General features: G+C 40.9%; 1 protein-coding gene and 1 long non-coding RNA gene across 3 annotated transcripts in view; both read left to right on the forward strand.

Annotated features, from left to right (window-relative positions):
* LOC124263055 overlaps positions 1-4,665 on the forward strand; it is a 113,360-nt gene extending 108,695 nt beyond the window's left edge. Inside the window, 1 exon segment of the mRNA XM_046697670.1 lies at positions 1,153-4,665. Within this exon segment, the coding sequence (XP_046553626.1) occupies positions 1,153-1,387 (235 nt within the window). The 3' untranslated portion in view covers positions 1,388-4,665.
* Positions 4,666-5,643: 978 nt separating this feature from the next.
* LOC124263054 lies at positions 5,644-12,872 on the forward strand. Of its 2 annotated transcripts, XR_006894762.1 has the most exons (10): positions 5,644-6,063; positions 6,170-6,642; positions 7,398-7,455; positions 7,675-7,720; positions 9,526-9,635; positions 10,115-10,260; positions 10,391-10,456; positions 10,613-11,091; positions 11,138-11,339; positions 11,444-12,872. It is a non-coding gene; the product is annotated as an uncharacterized LOC124263054 (long non-coding RNA). The 2 variants fall into 2 exon arrangements; XR_006894761.1 differs by lacking the exons at positions 9,526-9,635; positions 10,115-10,260; positions 10,391-10,456; ... (1 more) ...; positions 11,138-11,339; positions 11,444-12,872 and adding an exon at positions 8,035-8,388 and having other exon boundaries at positions 5,645-6,642.
* Positions 12,873-22,362: the final 9,490 nt, after the last annotated feature.

Raw genomic sequence — 22,362 nt, forward strand, 5'->3', positions numbered from 1 at the left:
GTGTTCCTTCCACATAACACTAACTTGAAGTAAAAGATAAAACTCCACTATTTTATTCAATTTGATGAACGTAAGAGGCAACTAATGGGATCGGGTGGTCACGATCACTGACTTGGTTGATACATGTCATGGTATCCAAATTGAATAGATTGATGCTCATGATGCTGATCACTGGATTGTCTGGTCCAGACTCAATTATTTACAAATCGCCGCCATATTGCTGAGTGCGGCATTAAACAACCAACCAACAGACCGCCGCCATTTAGCTGGAATGATGCTGAGTGCGGTGTTAAACAACCAACCGATTTGATGAGAAGAAATGCACTATTCTTTCAATCAAAACTTGATAATCCCAGTATAGGCTAGGGTCGAATAATGAGCACACTTTATGAATAACAACTTCTTTATTTTGTGAGTGCGACATTTCGATAAAGATTCTTGTACCGTTGTCAAGCAGGAATGATACATGAATAGGAGGGAGATGTATATCAAGACGAGACAGGGAGTTGATGGTATGAATTTCCATGTCTTACTCACGAAACGTTGCACTCATAAAATAAAGAAGTTGTTATTCATAAAGTGTGTCTATCTTCTTTGAGTGGCATTGTTTAGAAGTTGGAGAGTAATATACGGACAAACTTTATGGATAAACAACTTCTTTATTCGGTAGATGCGACGTTTCGATACAGATACACCAAACGAAAATTAACCGTAGCCATCCACATCAAACGACACCGACCCCTGATCAATAGAGACCAAGGTTACTTCATCCCCTCTGCGTACGATGAACTCCTCAACCAACCGTAACTGGTTGTATTACTTGTACAAACACCCGTAAACCCCATTGGCTTCTACATGTATCACTTGTCACTGGCTTCTACTTGTAATCCCTTGTCATCACATTGTTACTGTACATCCCAATTCACGTCCTTGTTGTTTTAGTTAATTATTTACTGTATATATAGTCCCCTGTTATCTACCTTACTCATACTTGCTTGACAACGATACAAGAATCTGTATCGAAACGTCGCATCTACCAAATAAAGAAGTTGTGTATCCATAGAGTTTGTCTGTATAAGTGTGTCAATAATTGTACGTCTCAACAAGTTCTCCAGATCCCATTCCTATGTCAATGTGTGTTCTTCCGTTCAGCAAGTGCCACATTCTGTCAGCAAGTGGACTACGGCTGGTGGAGCTCCGGACAGACCCTGGGGGACTTGTGTTTCATCACTGGGAGTTCCTCCATGAGACTCCACCAGTGGACTTTACACTCAAGAGATCAAGGGTCAAGGCCATTCCAGAGGGGACCACCACAGCTACTGTCATGGCAGAAGATACCTTTGGAAATATTTTAAAGAAGAGAGTGAAGATAGATGATTTTGAATGAAGCTGCTTTATGGTAGTCTGTTAATCAGTTCAGGAATGGCTGCAAGAAATGGCTGTTGATTCAGTCTGACAATCTGACAATACTGCATGAAATGTTGCTTATAAATGAAATATTATGGGACTATCTACTGTTGATTTTGGGGACAGCTGCACTTACTCTCCCCTGCCTCAACACAAACACGTTCATGCACAAGTTTATTTCCTATTTAATCCAAGCTAGAGGCTATAATCTTAACCTGATATTCCATAAGTTCTGCGGGTACATTTATTGTTTTGTTGGTTTTGTTTTGTTGACGTAGCTTTATGTTATATACACATGTTAGACATTTATTGTGATGTATTATTGTTTATTTAGTAACTGTCCAGTAGTGAGTGACATGCACAGGAGGAAAGCTACCAGCATAATGAACCCATACGCACAGGTTTCATCTATTGCAATTTGGATAAGTAAATAAAAATTTAATTTTTGTTCAGGCAAAGGAAAACTTACTTTTTGGATCTGTTGATTCTAATTTGGTCATCATTTGTTGCAACAGACAATGTAAATTAACTTACCCAGTATTCATTTAACAGAATCTGTTTTCAGTTATACTTTCTTCTCTATATATTTTGCATCATTTGAAAATATTTACGTATTCAACATCTGAAAAAATGACATATGACTGACATTGTGAGTTACCTCCCTTCCATCAGGTGCCACAATGGCCAGTCAGTACATACACTAGTATATTGCTCACACAACTCACTGACAGTCGTACGCAGCACCACGCCTTCCTAGGATTGATTTCTGCTTTGTTTAAACCTCATGCCAACTGTTTGAGACCCTTAGTATATGCACGTTACAACAGGTGAGAGTATTCTCACCTTAGATGTAGGCACTACTTGCAGTACAACTAGGTATCCCTGATACTGATTGTGGTGTTCACACCATGCATCCGATCCACTATCTTCCAATACAATGACTAAGATACAGATTCCTAATATATTTTACATTTCCGTGTTTGTGTAGACCTGGTGTCCCACACTGTCTACTTAGAAACCACTCAACACAGTTTATTTGGGGATTGCCTGCCTGATGTTGTTAAACTCTGCCCATATTTTTCTGCTGGCACATTATTGCCACGTGTAATATTACTCTATGTGTTCGTATGATGAAGCATCAAAATAAGCCATCGTTTGAAAAACACTGTTTTGAAACTTGAAAACATTATTTCCCCATGTCAGTTTCACACTACAAAAATGATTGTGAGTTTTGCTCGGAGTGATAGAATTGTGTCCCAGGTTACTGTTTTTGAAACGTAATGGTTCAGGTAATGATGGGACTGACAGATGGTCAGCTGTCTGAGGCTGGTCAGTGATGACAGGTGTGGTCACCCAATGTCTACTGAATGAAAGAGTGACTATTTCTATACAGATATTTTTACATGTGTCATTTTGTACAATATAGGCTTTTGTATTCTTTTTTGAATGGTGTGTATATTTTTTCTGTTATTTATGAAACTTTTACTGATAAATGGGTATTGTGTAGAGATGGTCGATGGAATACATATAGTGATGTCAGCGTATAAGAATAAGATGTCATTGCATTAAAGTATTAAAAAAATCAGACGGTTCATTTTTCTGTTTTTCAAGTAACAAGGCATTTTCAGTTCATTTTATGAATACAAGGGTCTGTCCACTCTTTTCCTAATTTAAAAAAAAAACACATTGGGGTCAGTAGTTTTTTTATCATTCAATGTGGTAACAATGACTTAATGACTTGAACTACAAGTTACACAAGGTGTTCTGATAATCAGTAATGTATCAAGGACAAAGTTATATGTGTTTCATGGCCATCGTGGGTGCCACCAGTTGATATTAGTCCATGTAGTTACAGCTGACAGCTGTAGTTTCAGTTTCCCTGTAGTCGGAACTGATGGGTCAGGACGAGCACAGGAATGCTGATCTTCCTTCCTAACAGACAAACTCTAGGATTCTATTGGTGACATTCTGCCTTGTCATGCGGCAGGCAATCATTAGACAGGAGCTTAAAATAGGCCACAAAATACCCACTATTCTGATCTCACTTGGCACCATATATACACCATCTCCATCTCAGACAATACTGGCAATACTGAATAAAACCTGTGTTCATGACTATTGTTTGGATAATTGACACATGTCATCATTTCTTGCTGGTGACATCGTGGCCAAAGGATTCACAAGGTTAACAACCCATTTACATTATAGAGATATCATGTGGAAGGAGTCAGCATTCCTCGGCCGGCCGGGCTGGCAGTGGGACACACTTGACCTCTGTTGTAGTCAGGGATGTTCCATCCTATACTTCTCACTGGTGCTTCTCATGTTTACAGTCTTATTTCTATGTTGTTGAAGCTGATCTAGTCACAAGTATGACAGTCAGGTAGAGTCACCGTCAACAGTCCTGCAGCAGTGGGACTACCCATCAGTGATCCACAGAAAGCACCAGGACCTTCTGCTCGACCAGGCTCTGACCTGGTGCCTTACCTCTGCCAATCTCCAACATAACGAACAAGTCAGTTTAGTGTTCAGGAAAACATTGTTTGTTGGAAACCTATCCTGATGATCACCAGGACTAAATGCATTAATGAAGAGATTGTCCTTCACCCTCTCCATATTGCACCACATTATTAATTTTCAAAGTGAATCGCCTTCTGACATTGTTTGTATTGTTGATCAAAACTGTTTCATAACAGAATCATTTGTGTTCACCTTGCAGGATTTATTTTACCAATACTTCCCTGACTCTTGAAATGTATACTATATTAATGACATATTTATGCTGAGTTGAAATATAGGAGATGTTAGAATCATCAAAGATCCTTGTATTTATACATCTTGTAGAGAGTAACATTTACAGCAGAATCAGATGTAAAGCTTGAACATTTTGTAGCACTTCCAGTATGCTCAAATACTATCATTCCATTACAGCTGTATCATTGTATGCATGTGTATGGTATTTACAGAGGGTGTTACAAACAACATCAGCTGATCATAATTAGAGAAGGAAAACCCCTTGTAATTATTTGAGGAATACAAACTTTGTATTTTATTTAAAAATATAGAAAAGCATGATCATTAATATTTTCTGTAAGTTGAACGCAATATTTTATAGTGTGTATCTGTATGGTTCGTACTGTTGACTTCTGTGTAGTTAGTACCCTGGGATCAGTGTACACACAGTGTACAGCCAGCTAGAGAAGGGTGAGAGGCGTGTCTTACTGCACCAGTAAAAGGGAGCTGTCAAGGGGCGAGTTTACTGCACTAGTGTAGCGAGCTTGGGAAGGGTGAGAGGCGTGTCTTACTGCACCAGTAAAAGGCAGCTGTCAAGGGGCGAGTTTACTGCACTAGTGTAGCGAGCTTGGGAAGGGTGAGGGGCGTATCTTACTGCACCAGTAAAGGGGAGCTGTCGAGGGGCGTAGTTTACTGCACTAGTGTAGTGAGCTTGGGAAGGGAGAAGGGTGAGGGGCGTGTCTTACTGCACCAGTAAAGGGGAGCTGTCAAGGGGCGTAGTTTACTGCACTAGTGTAGTGAGCTTGGGAAGGAGAAGGGTAAGGGCGTGTCTTACTGCACCAGTAAAGGGGAGCTTTACCGTCGAGGGGAGCTTGGGAGGGTTACTGCACCAGTGTAGCCGGCTTGGGAAGGGCGAGCTTGGGAGGGTAAGGGCGCGTGTCTTACTGCACCAGTAAAGGGAGCTGTCGAGGGGCGTGAAGTTTACTGCACTAGTGTAGCGAGCTTGGGAAGGGTGAGGGGCGTGTCTTACTGCACCAGTAAAGGGGAGCTGTCGAGGGGCGTAGTTTACTGCACTAGTGTAGCGAGCTTGGGAAGGGTAAGGGGCGTGTCTTACTGCACCAGTAAAGGGGAGCTGTCGAGGGGCGTAGTTTACTGCACTAGTGTAGCGAGCTTGGGAAGGGAGAAGGGTGAGGGGACTTGTCTTACTGCACCAGTAAAGGGGAGCTGTCGAGGGGCGTAGTTTACTGCACTAGTGTAGCGAGCTTGGGAAGGGAGAAGGGTGAGGGGCGTGTCTTACTGCATCAGTACATCTGGTAGGGGAAGGGAAGCTGTCGAGGGGCGTAGTTTACGGCACTAGTGTAGCGAGCTTGGGAAGGGAGAAGGGTGAGGGGCGTGTCTTACTGCACCAGTAAAGGGGAGCTGTCGAGGGGCGTAGTTTACTGCACTAGTGTAGCCAGCTTGGGAAGGGAGAAGGGTGAGGGGTATGTCTTACTGCACCAGTAAAGGGGAGCTGTTGGGCGGTAGTTTACTGCACTAGTGTAGCCAGCTGGGAAGGGAGAATGGTAAGGGGCGTGTCTTACTGCATCAGTACATCTGGTAGGGGAAGGGAAGCTGTTAAATGGTGTGTGTTGCTGCATCAATAAAATATGCCAGTTAAAGGAAGGTGTTGAGGGTGTGTCTTACTGCATCAGTACAGCATATAAAGTAAGTGGAAGGTGTTGAGGGGTGTGTCCCACTGCATCAGTACAGCATACAAAGTAAGGGAGGGTGTTGAGGGGTGTGTCTTACTGCATCAGTACAACATATAAAGTAAATGGAAGGTGTTGAGGGGTGTGTCCCACTGCATCAGTACAGCATACTAGGTAAGGGAAGGAGTTGAGGGGTGTCCTACTGCATCAGTACAGCATACTATGTAAGGGGAAGGTGTTAAGGGGTGTGTCTTACTGCATCATTACAGCATACTAAGTAAGGGGAAGGTGTTAAGGGGTGTGTCTTACTGCATCAGTACAGCATACTAAGTAAGGGGAAGGTTTTGAGGGGTGTGTCTTACTGCATCAGTACAGCATACTAGGTAAGGGAGGGTGTTAGGGGTGTGTCTTACTGCATCAGTACAGCATACTAAGTAAGGGGAAGGTGTTGAGGGGTGTGTGTTACTGCATCAGTACAACATACTAGGTAAGGGAAGGAGTTGAGGGGTGTGTCCTACTGCATCAGTATAGCATACAAAGTAAGGGGAAGGTGTTGAGGGGTGTGTCTTACTGCATCAGTACACCATGTTAGGTAAGGGGAAGGTGTTAAGGGATGTGTCTTACTGCATCAGTACAGCATACAAAGTAAGGGGAAGGTGTTAAGAGGGGGGGGGGTGTGTTTTACTGCATCAGTACAGCATGCTAAGTAAGTGAGGGTGTTGAGGGGTGTGTCTTACTGCATCAGTACAGCATGCTAAGTAAGTGAGGGTGTTGAGGGGTGTGTCTAACTGCATCAGTACGGCATACTAAGTAAGTGAGGGGTGTGTCTTATTGCATCAGTGCAGCATGTTAGGTAAGGGGAAGGTGTTAAGGGGGGTGTCTTATTGCATCAGTACGGCATACTAAGTAAGTGAGGGTGTTAAGTGGGATGTCTTATTGCATCAGTACAGCATACTAAGTAAGGGAGGGTGTTGAGGGGTGTGTCTTACTGCATCAGTATATCATGCTATTAGTAAGGGAAGGTGTTGAGGGGTGTGTGTCTTACTGCATCAGTACATCATACTAAGTAAGGGAACATTTTGAGGGGTACAGCGTGTTAGGTAAGGGGAAGGTGTTGAGGGGCATGTCTTCTGCATCAGTACAGCATACTAAGTAAGGCAGGTTGATGGGTGTGTCATACTGCATCAGTACAGCATGTTAGGTAAAGGGAATGTGTTGAGGGGCATGGCTTACTGCATCAGTACAGCATGCAAATTAAGGGAATGTGTTGAGGGACATGGCTTACTGCATCAGTACAGCATACTAAGTAAGGGAAGGTGTTGAGGGGTATGTCTTACTGCACCAGTACAGCATACTAAGTAAGGGACGATGTTGCTGGGCATGTTTTCTACATCAGTTCATCATACTAAGTAAGGGAGGGTGTTGAGGGGTGTGTCTTACTGCATCAGTACAGCATACTAAGTAAGGGACGATGTTGCTGGGCATGTTTTCTACATCAGTACAGCATACTAAGTAAGGGAGGGTGTTGAGGGGTGTGTCTTACTGCATCAGTACAGCATGTTTGGTAAGGGGAAGGTGTTGTGGGGCGTGTCTTACTACATCAGTACAGCATACTAAGTAAGGAAAGGTGTTGAGGGGGGAGTTGAGGGGGGTGTTATCTGCATCAGTACAACATACTAAATAAGGGAGGGTGTTGAGGGGCGTGCTTTCTGCATCAATAAATCATACTAAGTAAGGGAGGGTGTTGAGGGGTGTGTCTTTCTGAATCAGTACAGCATACTAAGTAATGGAAGGTGTTGAGGGCCTTGTCTAACTACATCGGTTCAGCTTGGTAGGTAAGGGGAAGGTGTTGAGGGGTGTGTCTTACTGCATCAGTACAGCATACTAAGTAAGTGAGGGTGTTGAGGGGTATGTCTTACTGCATCAGTTCAGCATGGTAGGTAAGGGGAATGTGTAGAGGGATGTGTCTTACTGCATCAGTACAGCATACTAAGTAAGGGAGGGTGTTGAGGGGCTTGTTAACTAGAGCAGTTCAGCATGGTAGGTAAGGGGAATTTGTTGAGGGGTGTGTCTTACTGCATCAGTTCAGCATACTAAGTAAGGGAAGGCATAGAGGGGTGTGTCTTACTGCATCAGTACAGCATACTAAGTTACGGAAGGTGTAGAGGGGCTTGTCTAACTACATCAGTTCAGCTTGGTAGGTCAGGGGAAGGTGTTGAGGGGTGTGTCTTACTGCATCAGTATAGCATCCTAAGTAAGGGAAGATGTTAAGGGGTGTGTCTTACTGCATCAGTACAGCATACTAAGTAAGGGAGGATGTTGAGGGGCATGGCTTACTGCATCAGTACAGCATACTAAGTAAGTGAAGGCATTGAGGGGTTTGTCTTACTGCATCAGTACAGCATACTTAGTAAGGGAAGGTGTTGAGGGTCTTGTCTTACTGCATCAGTACAGCATACTTAGTAAGGGAAGGTGTTGAGGGGCTTGTCTTACTGCATCAGTACAGGATACTTAGTAAGGGAAGGTGTTGAGGGGGGTGTCTTACTACATCAGTACATCATACTAATTGAGGGTGTGTCTTGCTGCATCAGTTCAACATGTTAGGTTACGGGAAGGGCATGGCTTACTGCATCAGTATAGCGTGTTAGGTAGGGGGAAGGTGTAGAGGGGTGTGTATTACTGTATCAGTACAGCATACTTAGTAAGGGGAGGTGTTGAGGGGGGTGTCTTACTGCATCAGTACAGCATGTTTGGTAAGGGGAAGGTGTTGAGTGGTGTGTCTTACTGCATCAGTACAGCATGTTTGGTAAGGGGAAGGTGTTGAGGGGCGTGTTATCTGCATCAGTACAACATACTAAATAAGGGAGGCTGTTGAGGGGCGTGCTTTCTGCATCAGTACAGCATACTTAGTAAGTGAGGGTGTTGAGGGGTATGTCTTACTGCATCAGTAGAGCGTGTTAGGTAAGGGGAAGGTGTAGAGGGGCGTGTCTTCGGCATCAGTACATCATACTAAATATGTGAAGGTGTTGAGGGGCTTGTCTTGCTGCATCAGTACAGCATTCTAATTAAGGGAAGATGTTGAGGGGCTTGTCTTACTGCATCAGTACAGCATACTAATTAAGGGGAAGGTGTTGAGGGGGGTGTCTTACTGCATCAGTACAGCATGTTTGGTAAGGGGAAGGTGTTGAGTGGTGTGTCTTACTGCATCAGTACAGCATGTTTGGTAAGGGGAAGGTGTTGAGGGGCGTGTTATCTGCATCAGTACAACATACTAAATAAGGGAGGCTGTTGAGGGGCGTGCTTTCTGCATCAGTACAGCATACTTAGTAAGTGAGGGTGTTGAGGGGTATGTCTTACTGCATCAGTAGAGCGTGTTAGGTAAGGGGAAGGTGTAGAGGGACGTGTCTTCGGCATCAGTACATCATACTAAATATGTGAAGGTGTTGAGGGGCTTGTCTTGCTGCATCAGTACAGCATTCTAATTAAGGGAAGATGTTGAGGGGCTTGTCTTACTGCATCAGTACAGCATACTAATTAAGGGGAAGGTTTTGAGGGGTGTGTCTTACTACATCAGTACAGCATACTTAGTAAGGGCAGGTTTTGAGGGGTGTGTCTTACTGCATCTGTACAGTATGTTAGGTAAGGGGAAGTTGTTGATGGGTGTGACTTACTGTGTAACCTCAACATGTAAGGTTAGGGGAAGGTGGAGAGGTGCATGGTTTATTTCATCTGTACAGCATACTAAGTAAGGGAAGGTGTTGAGGGGTGTGTCATACTGCATCAGTACAGCATACTAATTAAGGGAAGGTGTTCAGGTGCGTGTTTTCTGCATCAGTACAGCATACTAAGTAAGGGAAGGTGTTGAGAGGCGTGTCTTCTCCATCAGTACAGCATTCTAAGTAACGGAAGGTGTTAAGGGGCATGGCTTACTGCATTGGTACAGCATACTAAGTAAGTTAAGGTGTTGAGGTGCTTGTCTGTCTGCATCAGTACAGTATACTCAATATGGGAAGGTGTTAAGGGGCATGGCTTACTGCATCAGTACAGCGTACTAAGTGAGTTAAGGTGTTGAGAGGCGTGTCTTCTCCAAGTACAGCAGTTAAGGTGTTGTACAGAGTTGAGGGCTTGTCTTACTGCGCATGTCTTCTCCATCAGTACAGCATACTAAGTAAGGGCATACTAAGTAAGGAAGGTGTTGAGGGGCATGGCTAAGGTGTTGACTGCACTGCATCAGTACAGTAAGGGAAGGTGTTGAGGTGTGTGTACTACTGCAAGTAAGGGGTAAGGTGTTGAGGGGTGTGTCTTACTGCATCAGTACAGTATACTAAGTAAGGGAGGATGTTGAGGGGTGTGTCTTACTGCATCAGTACATCATACTAAGTAAGGGAGGATGTTGAGGGGTGTGTCTTACTGCATCAGTACAGCATACTAAGTAAGGGGAGGGTATGTTGAGGGGGGGTGTGTCTTCACTGCATACTAATTGAGGGGGAGTACAGTATACTGCATCAGTAAGGGGAAAGAGTTGAGGGGGTGTGTCTTACTGCATCAGTACAGTATGTTAGGTAAGGGGAAGGTGTTGAGGGGTGTGTCCTACTGCATCAGTACAGTATACTAAGTAAGGGGAGGATGTTGAGGGGTGTGTCTTACTGCATCAGTACAACATACTAAGTAAGGGAGGATGTTGAGGGGTGTGTCTTACTGCATCAGTACAACATACTAAGTAAGGGAGGATGTTGAGGGGGTGTCTTACTGCATCAGTACAGTATACTAAGTAAGGGAAAGAGTTGAGGGGTGTGTCTTACTGCATCAGTACAGTATGTTAGGTAAGGGGAAGGTGTTGAGGGGTGTGTCTTACTGCATCAGTACAGTATACTTAGTAAGGGAAGGAGTTGAGGGGTGTGTCTTACTGCATCAGTACATCATACTAAGTAAGGGAGGATGTTGAGGGGTGTGTCTTATTGCATCAGTACATCATTCTAAGTAAGGGAGGATGTTGAGGGGTGTGTCTTACTGCATCAGTACAGCATACTTAGTAACGGAAGGTGTTGAGGGAAGTGTCTTACTGCATCAGTTCAGCATCGTAGGTAAGGGGAATGTGTAGAGGGGTGTGTCTTACTGCATCAGTACAGCATACTTAGTAAGGGAAGGCGTAGAGGGGTGTGTCTTACTGCATCAGTACATCATTCTAAGTAAGGGAGGATGTTGAGGGGTGTGTCTTACTGCATCAGTACAGCATACTTAGTAACAGAAGGTGTTGAGGGAAGTGTTTTACTGCATCAGTACAGCATGGTAGGAAGGGGAATGTGTAGAGGGGTGTGTCTTACTGCATCAGTACAGCATACTAAGTAAGGGAAGGCATAGAGGGGTGTGTCTTACTGCATCAGTACAGCATACTAAGTAAGGGAGGGTGTTGAGGGGTGTTTCTTACTGCATCAGTACAGCATACTAAGTAAGGGAAGGCATAGAGGGGTGTGTCTTACTGCATCAGTACAGCATACTAAGTAAGGGAGGGTGTTGAGGGGCTTGTTAACTAGAGCAGTTCAGCATGGTAGGTAAGGGGAATTTGTTGAGGGGTGTGTCTTACTGCATCAGTTCAGCATACTAAGTAAGGGAAGGCATAGAGGGGTGTGTCTTACTGCATCAGTACAGCATACTAAGTAAGGTAAGGTTTTGAGGGGCTTGTCTAACTACATCAGTTCAGCATGGTAGGTAAGGGGAAGGTGTTGAGGGGTGTGTCTTACTGCATCAGTATAGCATGGTGGGTAAAGAAAGAGGTGTGGCTTACTACCTCAATGCAGCATGCCAGGTAAGGGAAAATATTGATGAACAATGCTTACTACAGCATGGAGGGAAGGGGAAGATGTTTAGGGATATTTCCATCCTTTATTGCAGTTGAAAATGCCTTGGTACAAGAATGATCTGTCAAGAAAATAGTTTTGAGGGACCTTGAATCAATGTGGAGGGAAAGAGTTCAGTTAATGTGGATATCGACAGAATTAAGGTGCACTTAAGTAGGTGCAGATTAGGGGATGTTGGGAAGCAGCTTAGAAGGCACATAAGGTTTCAGCAGGTTCAGAGTGGGCATTTGAATTATCAATGAACGTGCTTAGATTCACATGAATATTGACGGGAGCTCAAAAGGCATATGGAATGTCCCTATTCAGTGGGCATTGATTGCAGGATGCTGAGTACATTGAAATTAACAGCATGTGTTTATGTTTTACCTGAAGCTCTTATATTGGTGTGTAGTAATATCATTATACTTAAATGTTTACCACGATCTCTGTGACTGTTATTAATGTTTTGTCGCTCTGCATGATATAGTTTAGTTTTAACTACCATGAAATGTTTCTTCCTTGGCAATCAATTTGTGGTGGACATTTCGTCAGTAATTTTATAACTTTGAACAAATTATTATTTTCATGTATGTTAGTGATTTCCTAACCTAGAGATATTATATTTTACAGATTTATGTTTTGTGTATTTTCATATATTAGATTATTCGCTGCCTTATACATACATAGTCATTGTATTTTCTGCAGAGAAAGCAACTTTTTCTAATGTCTACATTTTCATACATGTTGTCCGAAATGAACTGCTCAATATGAACCGTACAACATCCCTCTGATTCTTGGGATGTCAGTGTTGCCTGTCTGTAGATACTGAGTAACTGAAGACACTGGTCTGGTGGCAGGATGAGATCAGGATAACCCATATCAGCAGCAGAATACAACATGCAGTCCACGTATCGCTTGGGAGGGACTTGGAGCAGTTTCGTATTTATCGATTCAATCAGTAGAAATGAGAATGAATCAACTCTGCATGTTGTAAGACAGACAGAAGTTTATTTTTTCAAATTTCAGCAGGACTCTTATCTTGTTTGTTTTGTGAACAGATTATGTAACGTAAATAGTTGTATTTGACATGCAGAGATAGCACTCACTAACACTAGCTGACAGAGGGTATTGGAGGGGAGGTGAAATTGGGTTTAACGTCGTGCTTGAGAATATTTCGCTCATATGGCAACGTGCATGCGTGTGTATGTGTATGTGTGGCTGCTTGTACTAGCCCAGACTTAGGCTGGTTTTATCGTGCTAGCCCACTGAGATACCACGCCGCAGTGAAGCATGAATACCCCACTCAGACACATTATACTGACTCCGAGCCGACCAGTCCTTGTTGTACCCATTATTGCCGAGCGCCAGTCAGGGACCAACAAGTACCATATTTTAACGTCTTTTGGTATGACGCTGTCGGGGATCGATCCCGCGACCGTCCGCTCTCCGGGCGGAAGCTCTAACCACTACACCCATAGGCGGTCCAGGGTATTGCAACACACAGGTGTCCATACCAAAGTAGGCCCTCTGTACCTGAGGCAGAATACCGGTGCATGCAGTCAACAATGCTGTATCATAGGATGGCTATATGTCTTCCTTGACTTGGGAGAGTGTCACTGCATACACCCAGCTACTATCAACACCTGGGTACTGCCAGATGATCAGCGCCACACACAGTTCACAGACCTTCACCTCCTGGCTTCTTCACCAGTCTGGAATTATACAGCAGTTTTCTTTCCACTTATTAAACACAAACTCTAACAATTTCTATTGTGTACAAATCAGGGTTCATGAGTGTGCCAATATCTGTTCTGCCCCCCACAGAAGTCTCTCTGTTATCTGCTTGGCTGTCTGTATCCATGCTGAAGTTTGTCTTTGTTGCCCTTGATGTCCATACTGGAGGCAGTTAGTTACCAGTCTTCAGAGGCCAGGTTACCTACATCTACGTGTTGGATCACTAATGCTGCATGCCATCAACCTGTTCTTGACACTTTGTGTAGTTGTTGTTGTTGAAGTTACTGAACATGAGCCACTGTGGACCACTGTCGGGGGGGCAGTGTCCAGCCAATAATACTTATATCTGAGGTTGTGAGGGTACCTCATGTTGGCAGCAGAACTACTCGTACCTTGTCAAGCAGCTCGTCACCATCCACCTGGAGTAGTATCACAGTAGGGATGATACTTGCGTCGCGACAACCACCACTGATGCAAGATGTCTGTAGCATTGAATTCACAATTCATATTTTTAAAAGCAAACTTTCAGATTCTAAAAGTTGTCCTTGGAGGGAGAAATCATCTGAAACTCTTGTGGTGATCGTCTTATTTGCCAAAGATAAAATTCAGTCTATTTTGCAAACAGAAGCACTACCTCAAGAAGGTCAATAGCCTGAAGCCATTGCTCTGACAGCTGACACCCAGTGACATGAATGTTGTTATGTCACACTGGCTTACCATCGTTCACCTAACAACAGTTTCCACAGACTTTGATGTGTTTTTCGATTAGGACATCGATCCAATGAGAAGCTTACTCTGTATGAAAATAGTAGGATTTTTTAGTGAGTTGTACAATTCCTCTTCTGTGAGAGGAATCCTGAATATATATATTATTGGATAAAATGCTGGATCACATGAATCGAATGGAAAATCAACGGTCTGTATTTGTCTGTGTACGACATGGGTGAGCAACGGTCACCATGAGGCCAATCACTGACCAGTGGCATCATAGTTCAGTCAGTTTAGATCAAATGTACACAGATCGATCACATCTTTGCCGTATAGGTAACTGTTTCTGTCCCCTAATGGTGTTGTTTCCTCTTCCAACGGTTTGTTGTGTGTTACTTCTATCACGACCAAATTATCCCATCACCAGTTTGCCTTTCGAAATTTCAAACCATCCCTATAGTCTGTTTGCAGTGAAAATGTACTGATGAATTTCACTTTAAACAAGAAAGTAAATCGAATAAAGTGAAATTAAGATTGTGAATCCTCATAATTTTACCTTGCCAACTGAATATTTAAATATCAGAATTTTATTAAACTTAGGATAAAGTTTTTAACAAACTATCATAGTTTCAAATAGTTATTATTGGTTTGTATTACAAGGGTGTATGCACATTAAATGAAACACTGAGAACAGGTAGGGTTGGTCTAAGTTAACACTCATCACGTACCGCATGTGCATTTGTTTCAGTGTTCCAACTACTGCGCTTACCCCCTTGTAATACAAACCAGTAATAGCCATTTGAATCTATGATCATTTGTTAAAGAACGTTTATCCTAAGATGAATAAAGTTCTGAGATTCAAATGTTCAATTGGCAAGGTAAAAAATTATGATATTCAAACGATCAATTGGCGCAATCTTAATTTCACTTTATTTGATTTACTTTCTTGTTTAAAGTGAAATTCATCGGTACGTTTTCACTGCAAACAGACTATAATCTGATCATGCCCATTAATTGCCCTTTGCAAGCTGATGTCATGTATTGTTGACATGATGACTACAGTTGCTCACAACAGTTTCCTATAATCCTTCCGCAGAAATGCAGCAGTGGCTTGTAAGACATACTTTCTGTATGCAGTTTCCTCTAATATGGAACATTCATCCTGGGATCCGTTCCAAAAAGCTGTTGTAGCGTTGCGACTATCGTAACTAATGTGCTTTAATGTAGACTTACAAGAGTTGTTGCGAAGAGCGTTTTGTGAAACGGGACCCTGGAATGCATGCAAGTATCACTGTGCCTCTCATGCGATCCTGGGGTTGGTGGGGTTGCCTAGTGGTTAAAGAGCTCGCTAGTCACGCCTAAGACCGAATTCGATTCCCTGCATGGGTACAATGTGTGAAGCCCATTTCTGGTGTCCCCAGCCGTGATGTTGCTGGAATGTTGCTAAAACCGTCTTTACTCACTCATGTGATCCTGAACTTTCCAAAAGTATATATATATATGAAACAAGTACACCGTCACCCAGTACACTTGTACAAAGACTCCCACCTCTATGTTCTCAGCTAGTTATTTAACAAACGTTCTGTAAGATACTGAAGACAGTGGTGGTGATGATGATGATGATGATGATGATACTCCAGGTGCAACACATCAAGTTGTTTTTTTATGCAGCATGTCCTCAAATTATTTTGAGTTTTGTCCATATTGTTGATGTAACTGTTTCCATACAAAGGGTTTTGCAATGTTTGGTGAGGATGATCCGTGAAACCTATTTATTTAAGTCAAAATACTTCATGCAGCATATGATCTCAGAGCCATCAATTTGATAAATATGTGTCATTGTCATTTTCAACGAGATTTTTAATATCAAATGTGAATTGTATGCAAATTGTGTGAAAGTTCACTGTATAAAGTGTTGCTGTTTTTTCATAACTGTTTCAGAGTAAATATTGATGCAGGGACATATTGACGTTGATGTTGTGATTTGTTGTGTGATAAATGATGCAGCGTTTCAGGGCACTAGACTCCCATGTTGTTTCCAGTCATCAGGCATGTGACATGCTACATTATTGCTGACTGGGCACTTACTCCAGGCTGTGCAAATGGGGATTTTTTCTGGGATGTTTTACTACAAAAATACATGTACACAATGCATGTGTCAAATAACAGTTAAAGTTGTTGCTTTGATTGAAGACGTTTTATGCATGTTGTTAATGAAACACAAAGAAGTATAATGGCAATAGTTTGTTGGATATGTTGTGTATGCTTTAAGCTCAGTATTTTTGTGTTCAAAACCCTCACTACCTGAATTTGATCTTCATTCAGTAAGTAGGGATATTTACGTAATATAGAGTAGTTGAGGGTAATAAGATAACTGTTGTTGGAATAGAAGCAGGACACAGTGGTGTCGGGCCATAGTATTTCATAAAATATTATCAGGCAGAGATGCCAACCCAAAACATTGCAAATAGTGGTTTCAAGGATCAACTAAATTTATTTAGTCAACTAAATACTTAAAATCATGATGGATTCTGAGAAAGATAATATGACACTAATCAAGAGTAAAGCTTTAATTTCACATACCTCCAACAGCAGATTTCCAAGTTATCAGTATTACATTTCTTCTTGTCGTCTCTTTTTGGTGAAAATGTATTTGATCGACGAAAAATTGTTTTTGTCTATATATCCGAATTTAATGAATTTTCTTCAAATTTCATAGAATTTCTAGTGCAATCATATTGGCATAGTTTGAGGCTAACATTCATAGCAACTATGATACAACCGTAGAGGTTGGCATCTCTGATCAGGGTATGTAATATTAACTTTTGACTTTTTATTAACTGAGAAAATATCAGACCCATGTCATATTACATATTATAAATATATATTCTAGAAGTAGATTCCATAGGCTATGCGTCAAGTAAAGTGATGGCATCCTGGAAAGCCAGGTTATGTATCTGGCAAGGCATGACACTGTATGGCATCTGCAAATACTGAAGCACTTACGTAGAATTCTCTGGTTCTTAAGATGGTGGACCAATGTAAATGGCTTCACAACAGAAGGGAGATAACTCTTCATTTCATCCTCACACTTTAGAGGGAAACAACATACCAACTTTGAGCTGCTTTTTAACACTGCACCTTTGGGCTCCTTACCTGAATTGTTTTACTAGCAAATGCAACAGAGTATGTGAAACAGAAAGGAGATGGTTTGATTGTGTATATGTTTATGTCCATACATCTGTCCTCATTCAGATACATCACAATGATAGTTTCCTTTTTTGATATCTCTCTGGTCTAGCCACTTTCAATTCCTTAAATGTGTCTGCATTTGTGCGTGACTCAAACCTGTTGCAATTTTGATTCCGTGCAGAAAAAGCCGATCTATATTTCAATATTGCTGTTTCCTTAAAAAGTACTTTGGATTTTTGGCTACAGGACTTAGAACTGTATTTTGTTTTAAGTGAAATTCTTGACAGATTGTGGATGTCACCTACTTTAATGGCAGCTTGTTTTCATGCAGGTTACAGTGTTGTTGTTGCAGGTTGGTACAGTGTTGTGCCAGTAGTGAGTGGAGCAAGCAGCCACACATGCATGACAGGCATTCCAGGATTTCTAGGCCAACACAGACTGTAAGAAACTCGTCTAAATTAAGTTTATATTATATTAAGCTTATATGACAACATATTCTACTTTTATGATACTGATGTAGATAGTCGTTATGTCTTATTCTAAAAGTTCATGAAATTGTTGATCTTTCTTATCAATTCACAATTCAGTTTTAATCAGTTGCTCGAACTTATTTTTAACATGTTATGTTAATTGTTATGAAAGTACACAATATGAGAATTACATAAGATAAATGCAGGATGTTTTATTGCTTGCCGCTGAAGTATTTGAATATGGAGCCTGTTCAGACTAACCATCATGCTAGTTGTTACATCGGACAGGCTTAATAACAATAGCATTACAGATGTAGAGTGTATTTGTTCTGTGATGGAGAAATATTAAAATGTCTGTTCATATAATGGCTGTTGTTGTTTGTTCAATTTGGGCTGACAAGGATACTCAACACGTTTGTCCAGTGCCTATTCAGCAAGCTTTAATTTTTTTCTGAATTTGACTACTTCTACACTCTGTTCTTGAAACCACACAGCGTTTGGACAACCGAGGATATCATAAACGGGTCATGTCAGAGGTTAATGCCCAAGGCAAATGTCATAGACTGAAGAAACCTTTTGAGGATAAATGGAAATATATATTCATGTTTTCGGATATTTTCTCATTCCAAGTAAAACATGAACAATATTTTGAATGGACTGTGTAACATGACGATGTGGCAGGTACTCGGCTGGCCATGAGGAAGCCCCAGGGTCGACGGACTTCAAATGACTGAGGCATTTGTATTGTAATTTGTCTTTAATAAACACAAGATGGCAATTGTTTCTAACTCATCCTTTAGAGAAAAAACATAGGTTTTCTCTTCCAGTTGCGTCTGCTGGCCAAAGCCAGTTATTATGCATACAGCCCAATGGTTATCAGCTTTGATGTGCAACTCTAATGTTTTGGGTCGGGAATAGACGTGCTTCTGGCATGACGTCGCTCTCGGAAATAGCCTCATGCATGATGGAGAAACAGCAAGAACAATTGACTGCTGCCTTTCTAAAGACGTCATGAATTAACCTTTCTCCAAACCCAGTGCTTACAAGTGACTTATTTAGATACAGGCAGAGGATCTTTGGTTTCAAACCTCTACTGCCCAACCTGAGGAAACCTGTCACATTTGCCTCGAGTCCTGGCAACAAATACTCCCGACAGGTGAGATATTTCCATATTACAGCTATATCATCATTTGGGAACACTAGGAATGGGCTTCACACAAAATCTTGTCTCTTGTCAAAGTTGTTCAGCTAACATAATATAATAGAACTTCAACTTATGTATGATGCATAACAGATATGATTTATTATAGCATTGACTAAGGTTACATAATCAACAACACAAAATTAGCAGCTGAGTTAATTTTGAAGATCCTTGCTACTGCTGCATATATAACAAACACTGAATTGCATCAATAATGTGTTTATTCTTCAAACTGTAACAGACAGAATTAGAAAAAACTTACTCAAATTTATTTAACATAATTAGCATTAAAATGAAGCCACAACAGGAAATCGGAATCCTCAACATGGTTGTAACTGAACTCTTCCTATAGTGGTTGATCATAGTGCTGCATGTCTGCACTGTCATACAACCAGCTTAAGTGTTGCTGAAACCAGTCTGTTATTATGTTAATGTAAATGGATGTCAATCATCGGACTGTCAAACATTCTGTTTTCCCATTAGGATTATCCTTTAACAAATGAAACTTACTCGCAAATTACTCATGTCATTTCTTTGCAAAAGACTCACTGCATAAAACTATGTTTTGATATCAACTTCAACATATTGCCATTGTAGTAATATATATTTACAATTTTGTCAATTTGCATAAAACAGACTAGAACAATTGGGTCAACTACCACAATGCAAACTTTCAAACTGTTTTCAATAAAACCTACATTCTATGAAGCTTCAATCAATATTCAAAACCTTTGGCATTCACAACATAATCAATTCTCGTAGTCATTTGGCTTAACATTAATGACACAATGATAGCCGGCACGCTAAAGTGTTCTTCATCTGAAGTATAAAGTTTGGCTTTGTATGATGGAGAAGCACAGGTCTGGAAGCATGTTGCAGTGTTCATTCATAACTTGGACATACACAATGATATATTAGAGGGGAAAAGAAACTGCTTATTTCACATATTACTGAAACATTGATATACATACTTTTGCTTATTTCACATCCCAGTAGTCTGAAGGGTAAGGAAATATAATCCCAATCTAACCTACGTTTTTCACCCCAAAACATATGAAGGCACACAGCACATCAAAATGAACACTTACTTTCAGTCGTTAATACATTCAGGTCTGTTTCTGCAAGCTTACTTATGAGAAGACACATAACCTCTGATGGATGGGAGGTAAAAGTTCCTCTACATCATCCCAATGTCTGGAATGAGTAGCTTGTGGTTTTTATTTCATCAATATCTGTGGATCATACAAGTACTGGAAACCACAGTGGTACAAAATAACTCTCATATCACTGAAACCATAACCTCTCCTCAAATCTGCTTTATGAAAGATGTTTATATCACAACAATCTCACAGCTGAAACACTTGTGGTCATTTGGAGATTGTCATCCTATAAAAAGTTTCAGTTTCATTTAGGTGATTAGCACAATGTGGAGTTTCACATTTTGAAATATGAAAACGGCTCTCTTCATTTGAATGTGTGCAATCAAGCAAGTAACAAATCAATCTCCCATAATAGTAGTCACAAAAGCTTTTCTTCTTGAGACAGCTGAACATAAACAATTTTCTCTATCCTGTGCATCCTCAATTATCAAGTGAACTATGTTTAAACTATCATGATATACACCCTGAACACCTTAGATGCTTCCGTCCCAGTCAGTATATCACACTGAAAATAGACATCCAATAATAACTCCACTGTTCTGAATGAAGGAAACATGACAATAAGGCCAGACCAATTTAATTTCTTGTTTTACAGATTTTTGTCCTAAGAAAACCTCAAGGCAGGAGGGAAAAAAGAAAAGAAAAACAAATCATGTATCAAAGTAATATTCCTTTTAAATACTAAAAGTATTTTACTTTTGGCAGTTTATGAAGTGTATATGGGGCAAAAAAAATCCAAAACATTAATTTATGTTAGTTTACATTTATGGGAAATAAACATAAGGATTTTATTTTTTGAGCGGGGAAAATTAATTACATTTTTTTCTTTATTCTTGAAAAAATACGACTGACGGGTCCATAAAACAAGAAATTGGTCTGGCCTAAGCAGCTCATGCAATCTTGTCTGCTGTTTCAAATAGAACTGAGAACATCTTACACTATGACAAATTCCCTCCCACACACCACTTTCTTAACACTCTGAGAAACATTTCCAGCAAAATGATACTTATAATCTTCTGATTAGGACCATTTTTGATAATGTCATCTGTGCGGAATTCCTGTTCAGAAGAGGTATTTTCATGTCATTGTTTTCAAAATCCCAAACAAGAGAAGGTTTGTATTAGATGAGTGATGAAGATGGTGTCATGACTTCTGAAACAAGCTATTGTAGTAAATATGATTAGGATATATATCATAACACAATGGAAATATTGAAGAGGTATCCAGTTTGACCAAGCATGAAATATTGTATAAACAATTGGTAGTCAGCTGGAAAAACTACATAATCACTGCAAAATATCTGTCCGATGCACATGGCTGTAAGTCGTTTGGTTATCACTATATAAACTGGGTTGTGTATGTATGTCCAATACTTCTAGGACAAATGATAATGCCTTTATACGTGGCATTCCACAAGAGTTGTCATTTGTGAGTGTTCCTGGAATAATACATCAATATGGCACAACATTCAATGTTAAGTTTATGGCATCCAGAAGGTTGGCACCACAGCTAAGACAATGCAGTCTAGCACATCTTCCTTGAAAATAAGTCATGATATGGCTGAAATATTGCCGATGTGATGCTAAATATTAACTCACTCTTTAAAGATATCATCTTCTGATCTTGTGTACCTGTAATACTGTTTCCTATTCCACACTATGAGATTATTACTGAGTGAACATTTGTCCACTGCGCCAGAATGCCTGAATGTGGCCTGCAGTGCCGTCTTCAGCTGTAGGAACCACACACACTCATACAGCGTACTGCTCAGCAGCCACTGACTGCCAGTAATACAGGGCCATATAGGGATTCTAGACAGTCTACTGTTTCAGCAACAAATTACTGTTGAAATTGAATACAAGTGAAGACAATACTGAGTATTTTCATAGCAAGCCATCAGGTAAGATCAACAGCATTAGACTTGTTGGTAAAATGACTTACTGATGATGAGCTTACATCAACAAGCTGACACATGTAAGTAGGGTGCCTCCCATGTAAGACAGAAGCCATTTATAAGAATCAAAGAACAGCGATATTTCAGCTTAGACAGGAAAAAAGGTAAAAGTATTTAATGAGACTGAAGCTTGTCATTGAAGGAAAGGGAGACAACCAACAAAATTATTGCACTGATTATTTTGCACGAGCGATAGAATATATTATTTATAACATACAGCCAGCAAACTTACAAGCGATCTATGCCACCAGAAAATTCATGCAGAAATTGATTTATGT

The sequence above is a fragment of the Haliotis rubra genome, unplaced genomic scaffold (assembly GCF_003918875.1).
Source record: "Haliotis rubra isolate DU_JTF1 unplaced genomic scaffold, ASM391887v1 Scf867, whole genome shotgun sequence".
NCBI lineage: Eukaryota > Metazoa > Mollusca > Gastropoda > Lepetellida > Haliotidae > Haliotis > Haliotis rubra.